Source organism: Syngnathus acus, chromosome 11 (genome assembly GCF_901709675.1).
Source record: "Syngnathus acus chromosome 11, fSynAcu1.2, whole genome shotgun sequence".
NCBI classification, from domain to species: Eukaryota; Metazoa; Chordata; class Actinopteri; order Syngnathiformes; family Syngnathidae; genus Syngnathus; species Syngnathus acus.
The window spans coordinates 2,914,497-2,938,096 of NC_051096.1; the positions used below are offsets into that span (position 1 = coordinate 2,914,497).

The 23,600-nt window shown below is 49.0% G+C and overlaps 2 protein-coding genes and 1 long non-coding RNA gene across 42 annotated transcripts in view; 2 read left to right on the forward strand and 1 right to left on the reverse strand.

Annotated features, from left to right (window-relative positions):
• Positions 1 to 23,600, forward strand: part of LOC119130302 (H-2 class I histocompatibility antigen, alpha chain-like) — a 346,995-nt gene that overhangs the window by 11,028 nt on the left and 312,367 nt on the right. The gene's annotated exons all lie outside the window — the stretch shown is intronic.
• The window catches only part of LOC119130478, a 340,541-nt gene that overhangs the window by 7,337 nt on the left and 309,604 nt on the right, over positions 1 to 23,600 (reverse strand). The gene's annotated exons all lie outside the window — the stretch shown is intronic.
• Positions 289 to 23,379, forward strand: clasp2 (cytoplasmic linker associated protein 2). Of its 40 annotated transcripts, none has more exons than XM_037263708.1 (44): positions 289 to 1,069; positions 2,730 to 2,808; positions 5,214 to 5,317; positions 5,733 to 5,824; positions 6,590 to 6,665; positions 7,259 to 7,356; positions 8,518 to 8,588; positions 11,293 to 11,424; positions 11,621 to 11,694; positions 11,780 to 11,872; positions 11,956 to 12,101; positions 12,164 to 12,299; positions 12,380 to 12,450; positions 12,515 to 12,574; positions 12,709 to 12,786; positions 12,870 to 13,037; positions 13,127 to 13,167; positions 13,371 to 13,532; positions 13,896 to 13,919; positions 14,163 to 14,264; positions 14,393 to 14,419; positions 15,359 to 15,385; positions 15,769 to 15,942; positions 16,132 to 16,176; positions 16,776 to 16,883; positions 17,061 to 17,123; positions 17,528 to 17,634; positions 17,711 to 17,734; positions 17,984 to 18,139; positions 18,211 to 18,302; positions 18,384 to 18,447; positions 19,024 to 19,083; positions 19,293 to 19,295; positions 19,388 to 19,551; positions 19,623 to 19,701; positions 20,589 to 20,732; positions 20,807 to 20,950; positions 21,025 to 21,131; positions 21,203 to 21,525; positions 21,625 to 21,818; positions 21,925 to 22,053; positions 22,198 to 22,404; positions 22,480 to 22,596; positions 22,693 to 23,379. In XM_037263708.1, the coding sequence occupies exons 1-44, from the start codon at positions 872 to 874 to the stop codon at positions 22,768 to 22,770; spliced, it is 4,641 nt and encodes a 1,546-aa protein (XP_037119603.1). In that variant the 5' UTR covers positions 289 to 871; the 3' UTR covers positions 22,771 to 23,379. The 40 variants fall into 40 exon arrangements, with proteins under 40 accessions (XP_037119603.1, XP_037119605.1, XP_037119606.1 ...); XM_037263710.1 differs by having other exon boundaries at positions 21,628 to 21,818; XM_037263711.1 differs by having other exon boundaries at positions 21,203 to 21,516.

Below are 23,600 nucleotides of genomic sequence, written 5' to 3' on the forward strand. Positions count from 1 at the left end.
AAGATCCCTAATACAAAAATTGCGGCGAGCCAAGCTGTCACATTGGCAAATGACCAATAGACGGCAGCAACGATCCACCCAGATTGCTGACACGCCATCACAATAATTTAGTTGCTCAATTTAACATTGATGCTCCACAAAACAAATCACTTTCAGTATTTATATCAAATAACCAGGAATTCCCTTATGTTTTTTGGTTTAACTATTGAAGCAGCTCTCTATACAACGTTTACTTCAGGCATCGTACCGGGCAGCTGTGCGGCGTCCAAGGACCCCGTCGGTTAGCTTGCTACCTAACCGAAGAGGACCACTCGGCGGCAGACGTCCATCGGCATAAATGCGCTTGTTTCCCGGCGGCGCACAGCCACAGCTTCTGCGCGGCCCGAAACAACGTTGGCTCACGTTCATTCCCCGTCGGAGAGGAGCGAAAACTTCCCCGACCTAAAAGACCCAACCGAGGGGCTTTTGTGGATACTTTTACAGCCTCCTTTTTGCGACTAAGTGGGAATCCCTGACGCTAAAGGCCCGAAGCTAGCCGAATTAGCCGGCTGCTAGTTGATGTTTTCGCGCAAGGATTTTTGAAAATCACCGACTTTGCACACGTTTTACGGACGTTTTGAATATCTTGGGGTGTCTGGTGAAGGTTTTGTGATCTTCTATGTAAGGTTTTTGTTGGAAGGAGACACAGGGATGACTCCGAAGCCAAGTTGTCAACAAGAGCTCGCGGCGGACTAATTGATGGTCGCAAACATCCAAGACAGGGCAGTCCTCACCGCGTAGACCACCGACACATCTGCAGGACTATATTAACCGACCAGGGGTCTTCTATCCAGCTGACGTTTTTTTTTTAACCCCGTCCAACTCCCCCGAGATGGAGGACCGCGACAATATGGACTACTTCTACCAGCAGGTGCTGCAGAAGGATGTCTCCCGCCGGTTGCAGGTCGGCCAGGACCTCATCGACTACCTGAGCGACCCTTCTCGCTCGCCTGATGTGGAGCAGGACAAAGCCCGGCTCGATAAGACCGTCGACGAGCTCACCGGTTGGGTCAACTCCAGCAATTTCAAGGTAAAAGGAAAGAAGTGTCTAACTTTGATCCAGAGTGCATTGTTTTTCTTACATCACTATCAAAACCAACACAATTAAGGGGATTTTTGCAATAGGAAAGTGGCCCAGTCCTTATAAAGCATTTCATCCCCCCCAGTGCATCACATGCTCCTCTCATCACTCATTGCTGGAAAAAAAAAACAGTGCTATGCTTCCTGTTTTGGACAAACATTGTTCACTGGGGTCTCATTTTCCATTAGTGGCATGAATTAAACATGATTTCATGCTTTTGACGGAACCCATTGTCAGGATGCAGACACCCCTCTCCCCTGTATAGGATGGGGGAGGTGTCATGGGAGAACTCCATCCTCGCGGCTCTTTCTGTGTCCCTCTTGATGCTGACTTGGCATCCACGTTGTGTGCCATATCAAGTGGAAAACCCCCCAACTAAAACTGGAAAAATGATTCAGTTTGCCAGAATCAACACTCCCATCCTGACCGCCAGTCAAAACATTCCCAAATCTCGTTTTAACTCGATAAATGACATCTGCACTGATTTGCTGCGAACAATGTTTTATGGGGTCAACAGACAAATCATTTTCAATTGGTAAAATTGGCTCACGTTCATGTTGACAAATGGAAATCACATTTAGTCTTTTGGCTGTTTCGCCCCAAGTTGGGAGGAAGCGCAAGAAGACATTTGAGGAAATGAAAAATGGTTCAAAATGAGAACTTGTGTTTCTGTTCAACAAAGCGTTCCAGTGGAAAAATCGTGTCGTACAGCTTCTGGTGAGAGAATACATAATCCGTCGCTCCAGCTGTTGGACACGCCTTCCACCTCAGACTCGACAGTAACCGCAGACTCGGCTAAAAACACGAGAGGCGATGAAAAGTGACAAGGGCGGATTGGACATTTATCGGAGGACGAGGCGACTGTCACCTCTGGCTGTCAAGATGCCGTGAGAGCCCGTGTTTGCACTCGGGGCCGATCCGTGTTGGGATGCAAGGTCACTGTCCACATGTGACAACGCCAGTCTGCATTAAACAGGCGTTAATCTCGCTATCATGCTAATAAAGCTAATAAAGCAAGTGAGAGCATTATGGGTTTGGTGAGCAGCTGTTGTTTTACGTCACGACGGAATCGGATTACGCAAGCTGGCAAACACTCGCACGATTAAAGCACAAAGTGGTCTCTCTGGACTTTTGTGTGGACCCCCCCCCCCCAACTCAAATTCTGCTCACCAATTAGCAAACTAAGCCGACGTACGTCCCCTGCACAAAGAGGCCATTGAGTCCCGACAGAATATTCCAGCATTCCTCAAGGTTTTTTTTTTTTTTTTTTAATCACGATTGTGTGTGTAAATATTTGGACTGTAGACCTCATCGACCCGCTTACCTGCTTCAAGGGGGCTTTTGACTAAAATAGGCAAGGGGTTTCTGCGTTCAGCCCGCTGAAGTTTTTAAGAGTCACGATGGCTCACGCAATGCCAAGACAAGCATTCCACTCCGTGTGTGCGGATGGGATCCCCATAAAAAAAGTGCAATGGTGGAAAAAGTCGACTGCGCCACGCCAGATGGGAAAGCAACCCCCCCCTCCCCTCGGCCCCTCCTCCACATGTGGCTGATTTAAAATAAATGGCTTGAATGTTCACCGGTGAGTTCTTTCTGTTTGTTTTGACAGGTGGCGGTGTTGGGCATCGAGATCTGCTCTGCTTTCGTGGACCGCCTTGGCGAGCGCTTTCGGGGTCACCTGGGCACAAGTAAGCGAGCCACTCCGCCCAAATCCGTGTCATTTAATTCACACAGTCAAGTTAACATCACGAGTGAAAAAGTCTTTGGGTCTCGTTTCGATCACAACAATTCGTGGACTTTTGCTGTCAGTGACTGTCAAGATGTCCTCGCCGTCTGTGTCGGCCACCCCGGCGGCGCCTGTCATAAACACTCGTTCCGCCGCGTCACTTTTATTTCTGTTTTCTCAAAAGCTTGACACCTCCCCCCTCCTGTCGTTCGTCTCTCCGCAACCGCTCCCAAACACCGGCTTGGCACACTAAGACCAAAAAAAACTGGTTTACTCAAGATTGGCAAAGCACCTAGAAACAAACAATATTCTCTATAAACATCAATACGGTTTCCGCAAAAAGTTTTCTACTGAGCATGCACTGCTTCAGCTTGCCAACCACATCTCAACGGCTCTTGACAATAAGAAATTCGCTCTTGGTGTCTTTCTAGATTTAAGCAAAGCATTTGATACTGTCGACCATAAGATCCTCATCGCTAAGCTAGAGAGATATGGAGTGAACGATTCTGCCCTGAAATGGTTCACAAACTATCTCGCCAACAGAGAACAATATGTATATATAAATGGTTGTTCTTCCAACAGATCTAAAATACTATTTGGGGTCCCGCAGGGCTCAATATTGGGTCCTCTATTATTTTTGGTGTACATAAATGATTTTTCCATGTCTTGTTCAAATTTTCTTCCTTTGTTATTTGCGGATGATACCAATCTCATTGCCACCCACGAGGATTTTAATTTCCTCATTGCACGTGTGAATACTGAGTTGCACGCTGTTACAAAATGGTTCAAAATAAATAAGTTGTCACTCAATATAAACAAATGTAACTTCATGATCTTCTGCAATATAAATAAATCTTACCCCAAAGAACAGGCCAAAATTTACATAAATAATAACGAAATCCATCAAGTTACTAGCACTAAATTCCTAGGAGTTATAGTAGATAAACACTTAAACTGGTCTGAACACATTGATTTGGTTTGCAAAAGATCCATGAAAACGCTAGGTATCTTACGAAAAGTTTGTCCCTTGGTCCATCCGTCTGCTCATCTCACTCTGTATTATAGTTTCCTCTTTCCTTTACTCAATTACTGCAACATAGTCTGGGCAGCTACATATCCAACATACCTCAGCAAATTACTCATCATACAAAAGAAGTTCCTAAAAATGATCTCTTTTTCAAATAGATATGAACCATCGGCACCATTGTTTAGAAACTATTCATTACTGCCAATTGATAAAGTAAATATTCATCAAACCTGTCTACTCACCCATAAATATATATACAGGAAACACTGTCTTCCAGCCACTTTTCATAATTTCTTCGCATTTGTATCGGAATTACATTCTTATCCTACAAGACAGGGGGACAATCTCCACCCACCGTCCTGTCGAACATCACGCCATCAATACAATATCCATTTTAGAGGGCCCTCACTCTGGAATGAGCTACCAATCCATATTCGATCCATATCTTCACAGGTTGCTTTTAGAAAGCACCTGAAACACCACCTTCTCCACTCATGATCCTACCAGTCCAAAATTACTCCACCGCACTCAGCTGATCCATACTAAGAACATCAACTTAAACCACTATTTATACCCTGATTCTTCCTTGTTTTGTTATTTTCTGTTTGCAGTTCTTCTGCTTCCGCTCAGCTATTTTCTTACCTGGTGTTTTTTGATTGTTTCAACATCACTAAAGTGTCAAATTTTGTTTCTCTTGTTTCTCATTTTGTATAGTGTATTTGTTTATGTATGTATACGTTCACTTTCGTATATATGCATATATAAATATGACGATTTAATATTTAGCTAGTTATGCTTGTGTTTATTCATTGATGTTTATTCATTTATATATATATATATATATATTATTATTATTTTTTTTCTTTCTTAAACACTTGAATAATATTTGATGTCACAGCACTTTGTTTGTTGTGCACTTTGATTATACAGGAGTGGAGCTCCTTACAAGCCCTAGGCTTCGTCTCCCTCCCTGCACTGTTATTTGTTATAATAATATGTGCTAAACAATAAACTAAACTAAACTAAACTAAGACATCATCCGGTGCAACTAAGTGCATCGTATTGATCTTGAAAAACATTTGCTGGGCTCCTTTTACCGACGTTGGCTGAAAAACAAGCGATTAAACAATCGGAGTGTGCGCCTTTTAAGCCCGTGATGCAACACAACAAGGCTTTTCAAGCTCTCATTATTTGTCTTTGTCGTCATGACAACTCACTGTTATGCAAGCACATGGACAGCAAAAGCAGGGATGACGTCGTCTCGCTTCACAACACGCCTACTGACTGTCATCTGCAAGATATCCACTTGGGGCCACTCCTCATTGTTTTTCCTCTCGCAGTCCTGCCAGCCCTGGTGGACCGGCTGGGGGACAGCAAGGACCAGGTCCGGGAGAACAGCCAAGCGCTCATCCTTCGCTGCATGGAGCAGTCGGCCTCGCCCATGGTAAAGCTCTCGTTCGGCAAGCGCCCACATGAAGACGAACGCCTGACTCATTTGCAGAAGCCGTAAATCATTTCAATCAACAACATCTTCCGACCACTAACTGAATCTATTGGGTAAAAAGTGACCGAATGGTGGATTAGAATCTATTTTAAAAGGCATTTGAATATTACGACAGTGTTGGTCATTTGTTATATTTAGCTGTTATATTTTATGATCTTCCAAAAAATCATTTTGGTGATATAAAAAAAAAAAGCTTCACCGAGCGCCCTCTTTTGGCCTCCCCTGGTAGCGTCACAGTAGTTTGCATCTCCTGGCCATATGCGCTGCCAATTGTCACCAATGTGCGGCCGCTCTCTTAATCTTCTCAGAGACCGGCCGCAATTTTTTGCTCATTGCGCTCTCGTTGTCCCTGCAGTACGTTTGGGAAAGACTGGTGCCCGCCTTCAAACACAAGAACTTCCGCAGCCGAGAAGGACTCTGCCTTTGCCTCAGTGCCACGCTCAGCTCGTAAGTCGGATTTTTTTTAAATCACTTCTTGGGACGAGCACGATGTACTTGTCCCCCGCAGTTGTGTTGAAAGTATGTCATGTTCCGTGGGCTCGCGTAGCGTCGCCCTCTGGGATGAATCCTTTTTAGTTTCTACCAAAATAAAAAAATCCGTTCTACAAAAGTCTGCCGCCTATTAACAACCACTGGAGTCCTTACACGATCTCCTGGCCAGAATTGCCAAACATAACATCACCACCCCCTCCTCAGCTTCGAGACACTTTCACCACAAAGGCAGAAACTTGCTGAGGCAGCATATTCTCCCCATTTCTTGTCGTTTATATCTCAGCTACTCACGCTAACTGCCGCCACATGATACTGCTGCCCTGCGTTACTCGAGCTGCTGCGCCTTGGCAGACAGCGGCGAACGAGTCATGGATGCTTCACAAAGAAAAGCGTTTTCTTCTTGGCGCTCAATGTGAAGCACAGAGAAACGCTTTGCAGATGTTTCTCACTAACTGTGTCACCTCACAGATGGAACACAGCGGCCTAGTAGAGTGGAGCCGCCGACGCTAGCGCCTTTATGCTAATAGTTTGCGGCGGCGTGCGAGCTGTCCAGTGAGCACCGTAAATCACTCGATGGGTTTATACCATTCTGATGACAAATATTTAAGAAATAAATAGGTCAAAATATGCAAACGTCATTTAAAAATGTAATAATAAATATTGAAATGGAAAAATGTGAGAATGTTTTCATTTCTATCATCGCCATTGTGTGTGTCGCAGATATGGCGCCCAGACGTTGAGCCTGAGCAAGATCGTTCCTCATCTGTGCACTCTGACGGCGGACCAGAACCCTCAGGTCAGAGCGACAAAATGCCATGATGAGCGTTATTAGCACCGAGTTGCGCTTTTTTTTTTTTGGGGAGGGGGGGGGGGCTGCTTACCAGTCCTTTTAGCCCCAAAGCTGAAATCTGCTGCCGTCATCTACCCGGTGATAATCCACCCGCGCTCTGTCCCTACCAATCAGCGTCGTGGACGCCCGCCCCTCACTTGCCCCTTCGCAACGACATCCAGCCGTCCAATCGCAGCCGTGCAATAAAACCAGTAAAGGTTCCCTGCAGGGGTTTTTTTTCTAATGTGTTTTCCTCACAAGTGCACTTAAGGATGCCAGACTAAAAACAAAGATGGCAAGTGACACAAACAAATGCCTAATGAAGGTCATCGACAAAACTTCACAATCACACTGTACACATTTTTTGTCTACAAAAAAAATACATGTTTTTTAACTCTTGACTAAAAAGTATTATGGGCGTCATGTTGAAACTTTGACAACCTCCTCGTTTCATGTCAATGACTCACTACCAAGCTCTGCAGTGCTCCTGTTTTGGTTAGCAAAGTATTCACCAGCATGTCCGCTTGCCAACGCTAACCGCTCTGAATTGCTCTGTGCAGGTACGAGAGGCCTCCATCACAACCATAGTGGATATTTACCGGTACGTCGGCGAGAGGGTACGAGCCGACTTGGCGAAGAGAGGACTGCCTGCCGCGCGGTCAGTTGTTTTCTCACACGCACGCACAAGCGAGCGAGCACGAACCGTTCGCTCGGTCCCAGGCCATGCCATGCGCCACTCTGCCCTTCACAGAGACGCTTTTTGTCCCGAGCACAATGCTGACTGTCGCTGGTCGGGTTGAAGGAAAGGGCGGGGTGGGGGGTGACATGTGTCCTTTAGTCACGCTGCTTACACGGAGAGATGCATGACTTTAAAAAACGAAATGACACAGAAAAAGTGCAAAGACAAACAGTGTCAACTCTCAACTCATGCCGGGTTGAAGTTCCGCTGACGCTATCACGTATCAACTTGAAAAGCTTTGCATCGGATAAGGCCGAGAACAAGGACGCCGCATCTTGCATTTTGAGCTTGTGTTGGAATCGGGAGTTGTCGATGATCGTTTGGAGGGCGGGGCTCATTTTGAGAACTTGTTCACATCTGCCAAACTGCTGCTTGTTGTCAAGTTGGCTGCCAAGTTTGCCGCAGACACGGATCACCGTTAGGCTGTCTGTAAATGTGGATTTGGGGATGAGGCAAACGTGAAGAAGGCACACGGGGTGAGGCGAGACACACATGGCTCTCCAGCCCCTCCCCCCTCTGTGTGTGTGCGTGTGTGTGGGGAGGTTATGTAAAGGGTAAGGCGATCTGCTGGCTGCTTATCACACGCACAAACCTTGGCTTGACTGTGCACCCCCCTAGCGTGATTGACACATCCAGAACGCATGTAGAACAGTAGGTGGTGCTTTGTTGCGTGTACGCTTCGCCCCCCCCCTTGCTTCCCCCCTCCCTTCGGAGAGCCACTGCACCATGTTGGATACAAAGAGCTGAAGAACGGAGCGAGTCACCGGCTCGGCGCCCGACGGGGGGAATTACGGAGCGCAAATCGGGAGCCCGTCCTCTGTTTGGCAATTGAATATGCAAACGCAAGGAGGTGGAATCCATTTCGCGCGTCGGAACACAAGCGGTGAGACGAGCGCGCCTCAGCCCCAGGCGTGTTGTGTTTCTATTTTTGTCATACATGTGCGAGCCGGCGGGGCGCCGTCCATCTTGTGTTGTCGACACACCCACCACGAGAGACGCTCACGTGCGACGCCCAGAGAAGCGAGAATAACAAACGGATCTGTTTCCCTGGGCTTAACCTTCCTTCTCTTCTCGCTCCAGGTTGCAGACCATCTTCGCTCGCTTTGATGAAGCTCTGAATTCGGGCAACATGGCTCTCAGCCCCAGTCACGGTCAGTGTCTCATTTTATTTACTTGGCTGGGCGACGCCCACCATCTTGTTGAGTCATGTCAGGGAGATTTTCCTCTTGTCATGTGTGTGTGTGTGTGTGTGTGGGGGGGGGGGGGGGGGGGGCTTGACAATGTGCTCTTGTGATTGTGTCGCCCAACTGCCATGTAATCGGACCTAACAGGATTAATGGTTTTGTGTGTGCGCGCAGCAGTACAGTGCGTGACCTTTCCTTTGTCCAAGTATAAATAGAATCCACGTTCAGTTTTTATTTTTATTGTTTTTATTTATTCACTACTATTTGATTATTTTTTTGGGATATTAACACAACAATTTTAGGTCTTTTTTTTTTTGTTAGAAAGCAAAACTTGAATACTTCTGCGTATTTCAAACGTCAAATTTGTTCGCCGAATGAATTACATCCTTGTTCCGGAGTTGTCGGCGTCTATATCGCAGCCTTCGCCTTGTTTACTCGCAGCGGCTGTTTTTGAAGATGCCGTCGCCGGTGGCAACTGGACGGAGACGGGGGGGCAGGCAGAGTGTGTTTACTTTGAACTCGGGCAGCTGCGTAGCTGCATATCGGCTCGCTCGGGTATTAACCGGCACGTGCGTCCAAATCGTTAGAATCCCAGCAGTACTGTACGGCACACCTTCGTTGAGGTATCGAGCTGAACCTGGCGAGAGAACGCCGTCATCGCCCTCTTCGAAAAAAGAAGTTGACCCAGATCTCGTCACTTAGCCGGTCAGTCGGGTCGCCGCTTCTCCCGCCTGTCGCCTCCTCGTCCCCATTCGGCATGACGGATGCCGAAGGGAAGGAGGGCACGACAGCGAAGGAGGCGGCCCGGATTCGAGCAAGCTCCAGCCGTGGCTTTTGGGAAAGATGGCGGCCGTAAGCGCGTCTTGGTTAATCCCAGTTGTCGCTGGCACCCGGACAAAAGATGGCCATGGTGCGCTTTTCCACAAAAATCCGCTTAAGCTCACCACTAAAGTGGTGCCATATTTTTATGATTACGATTGTGCCGTGTTGTGTGAAAAGAAAAAGGATTTTCCGTTACGCTTCTTTTGCAGGATGTCTGCCAATGCATCCGCGCGTTCGTCGAATTGAATGTTATTTATCATCTTCCATGAAAGATTGATAGATTTGACGGATCTTTGGAAGAATTTGAAGATAACCACAATTTCTGTCAAAAATAAAAGCAATATAAATTTCCATGCTATAAAACCTCCGGATTTTATCGCCGCCTTTAAACCTTAAATGGCTCTCTGGAAAATAGCTTGGTTGTTGTTATTCAGAAAAAGTCAGTCTTGCGTCTTTTTTTTTTTTTCTGAAATGATAGCTGTCAGGCCACAAAAAACAAATCGACGTACAAGCCAAACACATTTGTCGCCTTGCAAAGTGACCGACCACAAGTAGCATCTTTCCTGGCCTGCATACTTTTGATGTTGACACTGACTTCGCTTACTTTGCGTCCACAGCACACACACACACACACATTTGCAGACAATCTCATTGTGCTCCAATGCCTCGGCAGCGCTGCGAACGGAAAGCGTGACCCCGTTTCCAAGGCCTGGCGGGTTGCCAGGGGAAATCTGTGCTATGAATATTACGCTTTATTCCCCGTCGCCCTCAAATGATACCTGTCTGTCTGTCTGTCTGTCTGTCTGTCTGTTAGTCTGTCACTATGAATCCAGGCTCATAATTTGTCAGGAGCGAGCAGGCAATGCTATTTTTCTTCTCGTGTTGATTGCGATGCATCCATTTTAGGTCTTTCAGAACAACGCATCCTTGTGATCGCAGCCGCTTATTAGTTTCACTGTGATCTCACACGTCGTCACGGCAACCGTGTGTGTGTGCTTGTTGCCTGGTCCTTGCTCATCCTTACCACCCCCTCATTTCCTGTCTTTTTTTTTCTTCGCCCTTTGTCAACAATTGTGGGCGAGGGTCTGACGTGAGGAGAAAAGCCAGCAAACATTTTTTTATACATACATACAAAAAACGGGCACCTACATAATTGTGTCACTCTTTGTCATTTGTTATTCCCCTCCAATCTTACGTCGAGACTGTTGCCTGTTGTGTGCTGTCAATGCTAATGAGGTTAGCTTAAATAGAAACTGACAGAAACCCTGTTAAAATTCCCTGCGTGCGTTCGCGTGTGCTGCCTCCGCACTGGCTGCAACGGGATGATGTCACCTCTCATCCCATTGGCTGTTCAAATGCTGGCCGAGAGCGAAGGGAGGGGACCGGGAGAGCGAGAGGAGGGAAAGAAAATGCCGGTGCTCGCAGGGGCGGAGGGCTTCTCTTTTTGGGGGGCCGCGTCGCTGTTAGCCCGGCGGTTTTTGTGAGGAGAGGGTCCGGCAGAAGGGGGGGCACCTGCCAGCGTGCCCACCTCTCTCCAGAATGAGGAAACTGATCTGTCAGCGCATCTGTGACTGTGAGTGTGGAGGCGGACCCGGGCGTTGTTTGCTTGCTCCTTTGAGGTTTTCATGCGCAGGTCAGCTAATGAATGAGCAAAGGTGCCGGCGGCTTCGGTGCATTTGTCGTCCTCCGTCTTCATTGTCACATGACTCCGGGCCAGCTAGCCCGATAACCGCCATCGTCTGTGTTATTGTTGCAATCATGTCACTGTCAAAATGGAGCCATTGATTTTTAGTATCGACATGCGTGAAGATGCGAAAAGACAAACTAACCGCTTTGGCCGTCCCCGCAGATCGAAGTTTCGACGATGACGACAGTGTGGATGGGAACCGCTCGTCATCCTCGGGGTTCAAAGTCCCCAAAGTCCCGAAGAAGACTGCTGAGCCGGCGGCGGCCCGACGGCCCAGTGCTACCGGAAAGCTAGGTTAGCATGCCGCTCCTTTTGAAATACGACGCTTTCATTAGCTTTGACTTGGAAAACAATCAAGCGCCTTTCAACTTCTTCTTCCATGTAATTATTGTGCCCATATAGAATTGATCAAATGCCATGGATTGCTAAAGATTATTTCTCTTGAGCGCTTACCGGAATGCTAACGTGCTAACACCCGGTGACATTGCAGGGTCCAAAGAAGCCGCCGGGGTTATGGACGAAGACAACTTTGTCAAAGCCTTCACAGATGTCCCAACTGTCCAGGTACATTGACATCTTCTCAAAAGAAGAAAAAAACCTTGTAGCCCTCGTTCAGGCTTTTGATTCTTAAAACAAACTCTTCTTTTAGATCTACTCCAGCAGAGATCTCGAGGATAACCTCAACAATATCCGGGAGATCTGCTCCGATGACAAGCACGACTGGGACCAGCGGGCCAACGCCGTAAGGAATCGCCATCGCTGTTTGCCGGCCCCACGTTTATTCTGGGGGTTGTTTTTGAAGGTGTTTAATTTTCATGTCATCAGATGAAGAAGATCCGCTCCCTGCTGGTGGCCGGCGCCACCTCCTACGACTGCTTCTACCAGCACCTCCGCCTCTTGGACGGCGCCTTCAAGCTCTCGGCGAAGGATCTCCGATCCCAAGTGGTCCGGGAGGCCTGCGTCACCGTGGCGTAGGTCTCACTCACCCGTTCGGTGTTATCGCAAAATCTAAAGATGCCGTCTGCACACGTAGACATCTCTCCTCCGTGCTGGGCAACAAATTTGACCACGGCGCCGAGGCCATCGTCCCCGTCCTCTTCAACCTCATCCCCAACTGTGCCAAAGTCATGGCCACCTCTGGCGTGTCAGCCATTCGCATCATTATAAAGGTACATCAAATCGAAAAAAAGACGCTCCCAAAATACAAAATCAGTTCTAAAATTGTCGCTTTGCCGTCCGCTTCTTCCAGCACACTCACGTCCCGCGACTGATCCCCTTGATCACCAGTAACTGCACGTCTAAGTCGGTGGCCGTTCGGAGGTGAGACCACGTCGAGGTACTCGACCAAAATGACTTGAGCCTAATCCAAAATGGTGCTCGCCAGGCGCTGTTATGACTTCCTGGACCTTCTGCTGCAAGAGTGGCAGACGCATTCGCTAGAGAGGTGAGCGGGGGGGGCCACATGGGCAAAAGTTTTGGGACACCTCGCCAGCTCACACAGGATTTGGAACATTTTTACTGTGCTATATTATAAGCGGGATTCTTTTTACATAATTAACTCACAACCCTCCATTGCAGGCACACGGCTGTTTTAGTGGAAAGCATCAAGAAGGGAATTCGAGACGCCGACTCAGAGGCGCGCGTCGAAGCCCGCAAGTAAGCCACGCTCGGAAATGTTTTGGTTCGAGGAAACCCGAGTCCTCATCATGTCATCATCTGTTTACCCGCTTCTGCTTCAGGGCGTACTGGGGTCTGAGGAACCACTTCCCGGGCGAGGCGGACGCGCTTTACAACTCTCTGGAGCCGTCGTACCAGCGCACCCTGCAGTCGTGCCTGAAAAGTTCGGGCAGCGTGGCCTCGCTGCCTCAAAGCGACCGCTCGTCGTCGTCTTCGCAGGAGAGCCTCAAGTAAAGCAGAAAATACATTTGAGCAAAACTTCTTTAAATGGGACCAAAATATTTGCTTGCTTAAAATGAATATTCTCTTGCTCGCACAGTCGGCCGCTGTCTTCGAAATGGTCGGCAGCTCCGGGGCGAGGTGAGTCCACATGCACATTTGCCGATGCAACACACACACACACACACACACGCGGAGAACATCATCCCTTTCATTGTCACGCTCTTTTACATCCCATCTATTTATTTTTGTACGGTGATTCCTGCACGTGTTTGGATTTTTTTTTTTTGTCATGACCTTCACCCCACTGCTCCCCCTCCCCACCCCGGCCGGCACCCCAACAGTCTGTGCGGGTTCAAAAGGCAGCGGGTCGTTGTCGGCGGCCTCCCTGCAGCGCTCCCGCAGCGACGTGGACGTGAACGCCGCCGCCGTGGCCAAGCAGCGGCACGCGGCGCCGACGCCAAAGGGGCCCAGCCGCCTGCCCCCCGGCTCCTACGCCTCACTGGGTAAGGGCGGCTGTCAATCAAGGCGGCGGCCAATCGGAGAGCAGCCGGGGGACGACACGAGAGCTCCTCGTTTGCTGTTGTTTCCTCCATTTCCTGACGCTTGCGCTTTGCATGCCAAAGTCACGCGGTTGGAATCATTTGTGCGTTCCTGCTCGCCGAGTCGCTAAATGCAGATTTCAGTGTTTCAGTGCATGTTTGAACATCTATGACACGATCTCCACCAAAGTTACTAACTCGCACTTCTCCTTTCTCTTCTCCACTTTCATTCCTTTCATGTTTTTTCTCCCTTGCGTTCACTTTTTTTTTTCAATTCTTCCTCCTTTCCTCGTTTCCTTTCCATCCTCCTCCCTCGCTCCTGTAAAGATGATGCCTCTGATAAAACGGATGGTAAGATCATCTCTTTCTCCTTCCGCCTCTTCTTCCCTTCACCCACTCCAACTCCCTTTGTGTGACTGCACAGCGCCGCCTGCTGTTAATCATTCACACTTGCGTCCTAATTCACATCATTGACTCGAATTACAATCGGGGCTCGGAAACGTTGTTTGTCACATTAATTCCATTCGCGCTAACGCTAAGCGTAATCTGTCCATGTTGGCACGTGTGTGATTCAAGCGTGTTGCCTCCTTGCAGGTCGCGTGCGGACCAAGCAGCCCTTGACCGCCGCCAGCAGCGTCTCCGCCCAGGTGGACTCGAGGGGACGCAGCCGCACCAAAATGGTCTCCCAGTCGCAACGTACGTCACCTTCGTCACGGCGCATCTCTCAAAGTGTGAAAGTGGCAACGTGTGTGTGTGTGTTTTTGGTGGGGTCACTTTTTGTATCTGTTAGGCTCACGGCAGTGGCCATGTTTTTGTGCCTTCAGGTTCCGACGAATCCGATTGCACACCAGGTATTTTGTGAGAGTGGGTGTCGGATACACAATGTCAAAATGTGTGTGTTTTGCTGTGTGTGGGAATAGTGGCCCACACGCTAAGCTCTCATTCAGGTGTTTTTGTGCAAACGAGTGTAATAAATGATCAGATTTATCATTCAAATCTTTTTTTTTTTTTAATATCAATTCAGTGGAACCTCTGAGGTCCCATAAGAAACTGTTCATATGGATTAAGATAGGGCATAAGGTTCAACCACTATTTTTTTTTTTTTTTTGAAAAAAGTAGATGTATGTTAACCATGTTTTTTATCTTATTTTTTTTTGAATTTTTTTTCTCTACTTTTATGTTTGCTTCTGGTTATTTAGAGAATTTTTGTATGTTAACCATGTTTTTTTATCTTATTTTTTTTAGAATTATTTTTCTACATTTATGTTTGCTTCTGGTTTTTTAGAGAATTTTTGTAATAGATCAACCACTGCCCGTTGATTTTATTTTATTTTTTTAAAACAGCTATTTTGTTTTACATATTTTTGCGCATTTCACTTTAGAGGTTCCACTCTGTTTGTGCGTGTGTTTTTTTGCATGCAATGTTTCACTACCGAGCTTTGGTGCGGAACACACAAACATGGTTCCAAACTCTCCGAGCAGCTTTAGCCAGTTAGCCAAATGGACCAACTGGACCGTCCGCTCATCGTGCATGTTCAAGTGTCTTTATTTTTTTTTCCTCATGGTGTGGACCAGCTTCGCTTCGATGTCCCGACACGCACTACTCGCCCTCCTCCTCCCATCCAGCTCTACCATTTTGTGGCCTTCTCATTGTTATTCTTATGAAATTCAACCGTACCACGGAGGCGCGTTCTGAGCATTTCCCATCTTGTGTTCCAACCTCATCATTCACCTTAGTTTAATCTGCTGTCCCCCCCCCTTCCCTTCCCTCGCCCCCTTCCGCGGCTCAGGATCTCAGTCAGCTACCCCCGCCGGTGGTAAGAGCCTTAATGCCTCCTTGTTGTCCTTATTAGCCACTTTTCTACCAAGCATTGATAGTCACCTCAAGCTCGTCCTCTTCCTCACAACCCGGACAGTGCATGCTGGGGTGCTCATAGGGATCACTTACCACTGGGCAAATCGGGGTGGCAAAAATGAAACATTATTCACCAGGTGACAATTGATGCATTCTGTTGCTAACCAAAACAGCAGCCCCAAATTAGTGGCGGAATGCCTTGTGTGTGTCTGTGTGGCAACCGTCCTCATTTGTCTTGTTTTCCTGGCTGACGAAAAGTTGGCTTGCACTCGTGACGTGATGGGCACATTACTATCAGTATTATTGATTTGCGTTCACCTAACTCGATGTCCTTTCTTCCTAAAGCGGGAAGCCGCAGCGGCTCGCCCGGCCGCGTGCTGACCACCACGGCGCTCAGCACCATGAGCTCGTCGGCCCACCGGGTGCTACCAGGGACCGCCGGGGACGGGCGCAGGAGGAGCCGCATCCCTCGAAGCCAGGGCTGTTCCAGAGATTCTTCCCCCACCCGCTTGTCAGTCGGTGAGTGCCAGAAACAATTTTTTATTATTAGCTAATATGGCCGTTGTATCCCCAGCGTGAGCATTATTCAGACTGAAATCTCAAGTCAAATCTGTCCAAAAAAACGTCTTTTCTGGGATCTCAAAAAGTTTGCACACCCTCCCGCTCCCTGTCTGCCCTCCTTTCTCTTTCCACCTCCCGCTTCACCAGCTCCCTCCAGCTTGAGTTCCGTCTACAACGGCGCCAGCAGAGGAGGTAAGGCTGTACCCCGGAACCGCCTCGCCCACCCCGCTCACCGTCTAAGCCTTTTTATCCGCCATCTCGATTCAATCTCTAACGCCGCGACGCAGCCGCATGATCCTCGCGTCTCCGTTTTAACGAATGAGCCTTCCGCTCCACGTCGTTTCATCTTCATCTCTGCGATTAAGCCGGCAATTAACCGACTGGCTGGACATCCACTGAGGTGCAATCAAGCACTCCCTCCCTCCTCCCTTTCTTCCTTGCCGCTATCAACTTCAATTCATCTCACTTTCTTTGTCCCCCTGTTCGCGACGGCCAAAAGCAATTATGCAGGATGAACGTGTTCTTCAATGTGAGCACGGAAAACTTTTCCGGAGATCAATAGCGAATCAAAAAGTGACAAAAGCAAGGAAGAAAGTCCTTCTTTGGTATTGCTAGCCTGATCTCGCCGAAAGTTGACCCGTGCTCACATTCCTTCCTTCATGTGTGTCACATTCTCCTCCGCCTCCTTTTTTCCTCACATTTGTCCTCTCTTTCTCTCTGTCTCTCTCTCTCTTTGTCTTTCACACTCATCTCCCTCTTTTTTGCCGCACTCTCGATCCCCCTCGGCTCAGCCCGGGGCAGCCGCATCCCCCGGCCCAGTATGAGTCAGGGCTGCAGCCGAGAGGCCAGCAGGGAAAGCAGCCGGGACACCAGCCCCGTACGCTCCTTCACGCCCCTCGGTGAGTAGCGGTAGCCGGCCCCCCCGATTGCCCCGCCCCGGAGGATTGACAGCAAAACAACCCAAATCACTTGCACGTTTTTTTTTTTTTTCCCGCTCAACGCCGTTAGCATGGAGCAGCGCAGGGGAGGGGCTAATGTAAATTGTGTGTGTGTGTGCGTTTGAATCTGGGTTGCAGCCACGCGGAGCTACTCTCGCTCCACGGGAGCTCTCCACACACCCGACGCTTTCGGGGCCGCAGGTGAAGGCTGAGTACTTGCACTTGTTTTCCGTACCGCAAGCAAGCGGTCAGCCTTGATTTCACATCTTTCTCTTTTGGTTGCTCCTCGACTTTTCTGTTTTCCTCTTCTTGCCTTTTGTTGTTTTTGGTTCATGTTTGCATTTAGGATGGCAGCGCCTTCCAGCGGAATCGCATGTTTCCTTCCCATCATGTTACAAGCAGTGTCCCGTTTTTCTTTCAGTCGCTTTTTTTGTCCTGAAACGTCATCTAACCAATCACAACATCAACTTAGAGTTTGATCATGGATGAGTTGTCCCCGACGCCTTTTTGTTTTTTTGTTTTTTAAATCAAAGCATGCAAGCCCTTCTTCCTCAATCGCTCCTGTTTTTTTTTACTCATCTTCCTCTTGTCTGCCTTCTAAATAGGCTCCAGTTTCGGCATGGGTCAATCCAGCCGCCTGTCGTCCTCGGTCAGCGGCATGAGGGTCCTCAACACCGGCTCGGACGTGGAAGAGGCGCTGGCGGACGCCCTGGTAGGAAAGCCAGAATCTTGCTTGCCTGTGTGCGTGGAAACTAACCCTGCCTCTACCTCTTGTTCAATGCTGTCAGCTGTTGGGAGACATACGATCTAAGGTCAGCCTCTTTTTCCCCTGCCTTGTACTTTTAGTCCTGTCTGGTCTTGCCTTGTCGTGTGTGTGTGCGTTAACGACTCAGAAGACCGCTATAAGTACCTGGAACGTTTACTTCTTGGCCGTCTTTTTTTTTTTCCAGGAAGGTTACTGTGGCTCATTGATGTTTATTAGCAGCGTGAGGTCACACAGGAGGAAAGCGGCTGATTCCAGCTTCATTTGCCGCATTTGTATTTTTTTGTACGTGTCGCAGAAGAAGCCGGCGCGGCGGCGCTACGAGAACTACAGCATGTATTCGGACGACGACGCCAACAGCGACGCGTCCAGCGCCTGCTCGGAGCGATCCTACAGCTCCAGAAACGGCGGCGCCATCCCTACCTACATGAGGCAGACGGAAGACGTGGCCGAGGTTAGTTTGTGTGGACGGAAGAGCGTCTAAATTCAAACGAGCGTTGCGTCTGATATTTGTGGACTGTCCAGGTTCTGAACCGCTGCGCCAGTGCCAACTGGTCCGAAAGGAAGGAAGGTCTACTCGGCCTCCAGGCCCTCCTGAAGAATCAGCGCACCCTCAGGTGCGCACAATATCGTGGCACCGGAACCACCACTTCCAACATTCCTCCAGTTCCATTTTTATAATCAATTTGAATTTGCAGCCGCGTGGAGCTGAAGAGGCTGTGTGAGATCTTCACTCGCATGTTTGCCGACCCGCACAGCAAGGTAAGGATGCTTTGCATGCGGGTGTGCATGTCACAAACACGCAATCGTCACGTCATTTTTTTTTTTCCCGCCATTCTTCACTGTACCGGATTCTGCCTCCCCCCCTCAAAAAAATGAGGAGACCACAGCAGCACCCCACCTTCCCGTTATAGAACGGCAACCTTCACAACTGGTGTTTGAGGCTCCGAACGTTTTTTTTTCTCCATTTTCGTGTGTAGTCAACATTTATTTTGACACTTTCAAACTCCGGGTCAATTTGACCCGCAGCAGAAGAGGCGGGTTAATCACTAAGGATGCATGACGCACACATAAACACACAAACCGGCATGAAGACTCTTGTAACGGCATGCCACGCCTGAGTGTGCGTGTGACCTCACTGGACGGACCGTCGCTGGCCACATTGGCTTCTTCTTCCGCTTTCAAAATTGTAGAGAACTACTTAGGCTGCGTTTTTTTTTTTTTGTTTTTTTTAACCAGCTTCACTAACTCGCATGGGTCCCTTTTCCTGCCCTGCCTCCCTTTTTTTTTTGCCCCTTGGATTTTTTTTGACCTTTTGACGATTTCAATGAATTTCAGCGAGACTCCGGCAGGGTGTACGGCACAGCAGAATCCGGTATAAGCTCAGCTTCCTTCAAGGTACCGCATCCCACCCCCTCCCCTCCCATCTCATTCTCCCATTTTTTTTTTTTTGTGTGTGGTTCCTTCTTGGCATTTCCTCTGTGCAAAGCGTCCCATTTCCAGACGTTTGAGTCTGCAAGGTTGTCTCTTTTGAATTCTAAGCAGTGTGTCTTTTGTGTTTCTCATCCATGCTGCTGCTGTTGTGGTCGCTCCTCGGAACTCCACAGAGAGTAAGTGTGTTTGTTGTCCTCATGGGACTTCAGTCTGAGTACTGGTTTCCATGATGGAGGAAAGGACCTCATTTTAACTGTTGTGTTTTCAGGTTTTCAGCATGTTCCTGGAGACCTTGGTGGACTTCATCCTGGTCCACAAGGAGGACCTTCAGGACTGGTTGTTCGTGTTGCTCACCCAGCTGCTGAAGAAGATGGGCGCCGACCTGCTGGGCTCGGTGCAAGCCAAGGTCCAGAGGGCGCTGGACGTGACGCGGTTCGTGGAGAAAACACACCCACATTTAGTTAGCCCCCCAGCGCTTATTTGAAAGCATCTTGTCCCCGCAGAGAGTCCTTCCCCAACGACCTCCAGTTCACCATCCTCATGAGATTCACCGTGGACCAAACGCAGACCCCCAACCTCAAGGTAATCCGCTAGGATGTCTGCTGGCGGTAACCATGGTAACACTTGACGCAAACTCTTTTTAAGGAGGTTCTTTCAGGTATAATAACATTTGCACCTCCGCCTTTCTTGCTACGTTTCTCGCTCGGCACATTAATTGACGTACGGGAGCATGCCATTTTCCTTATGCGACGTGTTTGAGAAAATAATGCAAATCTCTATTAACTTTCAGCCTCAGTACATTGAAAGTTTCCACCTGGCACAGACAGAACACGGTGCCCTCTTATCCCACCCTCCTCTTCCAAACTTCCTCCCCTTCCTTCCTTCCTTCCTTCCTTCCTTCCTTCCTTCCTTCCTTCCTTCCTTCCTTCCTTCCTTCCTTCCTTCCTTCCTTCCTTCCTTCCTTCCTTCCTTCCTTCCTTCCTTCCTTCCTTCCCTCCCTCCTCACTGACTTGATGCCGTGCTTCTCCTCTTTCTCTCTGAAGCCTGTGCGGAGCTCGTGTTGCGGGCGCGGCAGGGGAGGGTCCGGGGTAAAATTGTTCCCCCCCAGGGCGCGGCGCCACGCCTGCTCGCTAGATGAGCAGGCCGCCGCCTGGAGTCGCTCCTGCCAGGTCAGTGCGCTCCGGGGGGGAGCAACAGTGTGCCGCGCCGAAATCATTAAAGTGTGGCCTTCCTAGTACACTTAAGAAACATGAAGTTGCCTTTTTTTTTTTTTTCCCCCCCCCCCATTGTGTGTTGGTGGGTCATGTTGCAAAACATGAAACGCTAACTCCATGTTTGATTTCTATTGAAGTGATTTTGTCAGACCGTGTCTTTGATTTTCAGAGCCGCCGCTGTGGTTGAACGTGATTTCATGTCGCAGCGGGACCTCGTAAGCTAAATGTTTGCGTCATTGTGATGTGTCGCGGCAGGTGAAGGTGGCCATTCTGCGGTACATCGAGACCCTGACGCTGCAGATGGAAGCTCCCGACTTTGTCAACTCCAGTGAGACGCGGCTGGCCGTCTCGCGCATTATCACTTGGACCACCGACCCCAAGAGCTCGGATGTCAGAAAGGTGCCCGGGACTCTCCGCCTGGGGAAGTTTTGCGCCGCCGCTGTCATGCCTGATGCGTGTTTGTGGCGTCGCAGGCGGCCCAGGCGGTGCTGATCGCCCTCTTCCAGCTCAACACGCCCGAGTTCACCATGCTGCTGGCAGCGCTGCCCAAGACCTTCCAGGACGGAGCCACCAAGCTGCTCCAGAACCACCTGAAGAACACGGGCAACATGGCCCAGGTACGACGCCGTGCCGCGCCAGACCAGGCTTCGCCACATCCCAAATCTGACCTAGGTCCGTTACCTCCCCCCAGGCCACGATAGGCAGTCCTCTGGCCCGACACACCCCTCGCTCTCCAGCCAGTTGGTCCAGCCCGGTGACGTCCCCCACCAACACCTCGCAGAACACCCCCTCACCAAGGTAACACGCACACCTTGCATCTGCTTCTCAAAAGCAGCAAATGTGACTTTTGCTCGTGTGGCGGTCGGCAGTGCATTCGACTACGACACGGAGAACATGAACTCGGAGGACATCTACAGCTCTTTGAAGGGCGTCACCGAAGCCATCCAGAACTTCAGCGTGCGCAGCCAAGAAGACATGAACGACCAGCTCCAGGAGGGCGGCAGCGCCGGCGTGGACGGCCCCGTCGACGGCGGACGCACAGCTCTGGACAACAAAACTTCTCTTCTCAACACGCCCCTGCTCTCCTCCAGCCCCCGGGGTGCCCGCAAGCTCCTCTCAGACTCTCCGTACAAGCCCGGCCGCAAAGACGGCAGCATGGATGACACGGAGCGGCTCACGGACGGTAAACGGGGTGGGAAGAATTTCATTTCATTGGACCCTGGCTCAAATTTAAGCATTCTGATCCAGGAAAGTGTTTACATACATTGACATCGGTTTTGCTTGTCGGCAGAAGGCGGCATGGACCAGTCGGAGCTGATGGGCGACTTGCTGAAGGAGCTGTCTAATCACAACGAGCGTGTGGAGGAGCGCAAGGCAGCACTCAGTGAGTTGCTCAAGCTCATCCATGACAACACGCTGCAAGTGTGGGACGAGCATTTCAAGACCATCTTGCTGCTGCTCCTGGAGACCATGAGCGACAGAGAGGTACGGCCCATCTCAGCTTTTGACCAGGTTGCATTTGGTTTGCCAAGGGACACGGATCAAATTATCTGGCACTAACCCTGAGAAATGATGCGTAATCCCCCTCCAGCCTGTGATCCGCACGTTGGCTCTACGGGTCCTGCGGGAGATTCTCAACAAGCAGCCGTGGAGGTTCAAGAACTACGCTGAGCTCACCATTATGAAGGCTCTGGAGGCGCACAAAGATCCCCACAAGGAGGTAAACGAACCGTGTACAGAGGACCCCGTTTATGTGCCGCCCCGCAAGTTCAAATTTGGACATACCTGCATATTGTACAAATCCATAAATGTTGGCAATACCGTACGAGGCAACGCTGCAATTGTCATTGGTGTGTTGGTACAGGTGGCACGGGCGGCCGAGGAGACGGCGGCCATGCTGGCGCTGTCCATCAGCCCCGAGCAGTGCATCAAGGTCCTGTGCCCCATCATCCAGTCGGCCGACTACCCTATCAACCTGGCCGCGATTAAGATGCAGACCAAAGTGGTGGAAAGGATCCCCCGCGACGGCCTCGGAGGACTGCTGCCCGAGATCGTGCCGGGACTCATACAGGTATCAAGGGAACGGCGGAATATTTGTTTAAAAAGACCAAATGTGTGAAATCACATGATCGTGGGTGCTCAACAGGGTTATGACAACTCGGAGAGCAGCGTGAGGAAGGCCTGCGTCTTCTGTTTGGTGGCCATCTACGCCGTCATTGGCGAGGACCTCAAGCCGCACCTCAGCCAGCTCTCCAGCAGCAAGGTGAGACGGGAACTGAGGAGAAGATGAGACTCGAGTGGCTCATCAAATCAATTTTGTCGACAAAAATGTAAATATCTATATTTTTTGTACTTTCAGTTGAAGCTGCTGAACTTGTACATCAAGCGCGCCCAATCGGGCTCCAGCGGCAGCGAACCGCCATCAGATGGCCTATAGTGGAAACAGCGCCCTCCTGTGGCATACAGTTGGAAACGCCTGTCACTCAAGGATGATGGAAAAAAACGTCCGTCCCATACCCACCTCCTCATTGGCTTAAATGACCAATTGAAGATCACTTTTTATTTGAATTAGGATTGAGTCCAAAAGGTGCTGACCGGCAGAAAAGATAAAAGTCATAAGCGGTACACAAGCAGACGTGCTTGGCTATGCATGACTCGCCGTTTATTGTTTATTTTTTGGGTTCTTTTATCCCAGTCCTAAATTTTTTTTTTTTTTTAAACGAATGTGAACAAAATGTCCGCCCCTTTCAAAATGATGGCAATGTGGATATGTGTCTTATATATGAAAAAAGAAATATCCCAAATAGTCCTTCATGGGGGTGTGCACATTTTCTTATTTTTCACTTTTTTCTCCCAGCCTTGCTCTCTTTACTCTTGTAGATTATTTTTCTTCTTTTACAGAATCAAACATGTCACTTTGTCTTTTTGCAGTCATGTAACCTTTTAGTTTGTCTGTTGTCTTATTCCGCTTTGCGTCCTCTCCACCCACGTTCTGTGTATTTCCAAAGCCGTGCTTACAAACACAATAAAGAACTTGTACAGATGATCGTCTTGTTCTATTCTTTTGCGGCAACAAGTTTAATAGAAATGATTATTCATTACAGAAATTACAAATACATATTTTGAAATGTGATAATTTGTCAATTTCTGGTAACAAAATTAATCAATGGAGGTAGTCAAGTTACTTGTCATCGGGTGTGTTCTTTTTTTAATCTTATGCAACGAGGCGGGTCTCCCTGCCCCCTCTGAGCTAAAAAAAATAAATTG

Bases quoted from the DNA above. Each gene is read 5' to 3' on its own strand.
- clasp2 (XM_037263708.1), top strand. From the start codon at position 872: ATGGAGGACCGCGACAATATGGACTACTTCTACCAGCAGGTGCTGCAG. The intron at 5,318-5,732 runs GTAAAGCTCTCG...TTGTCCCTGCAG, and splicing joins AGCAGTCGGCCTCGCCCATG to TACGTTTGGGAAAGACTGGT. The intron at 21,132-21,202 runs GTAACACGCACA...GGCGGTCGGCAG, and splicing joins CAGAACACCCCCTCACCAAG to TGCATTCGACTACGACACGG.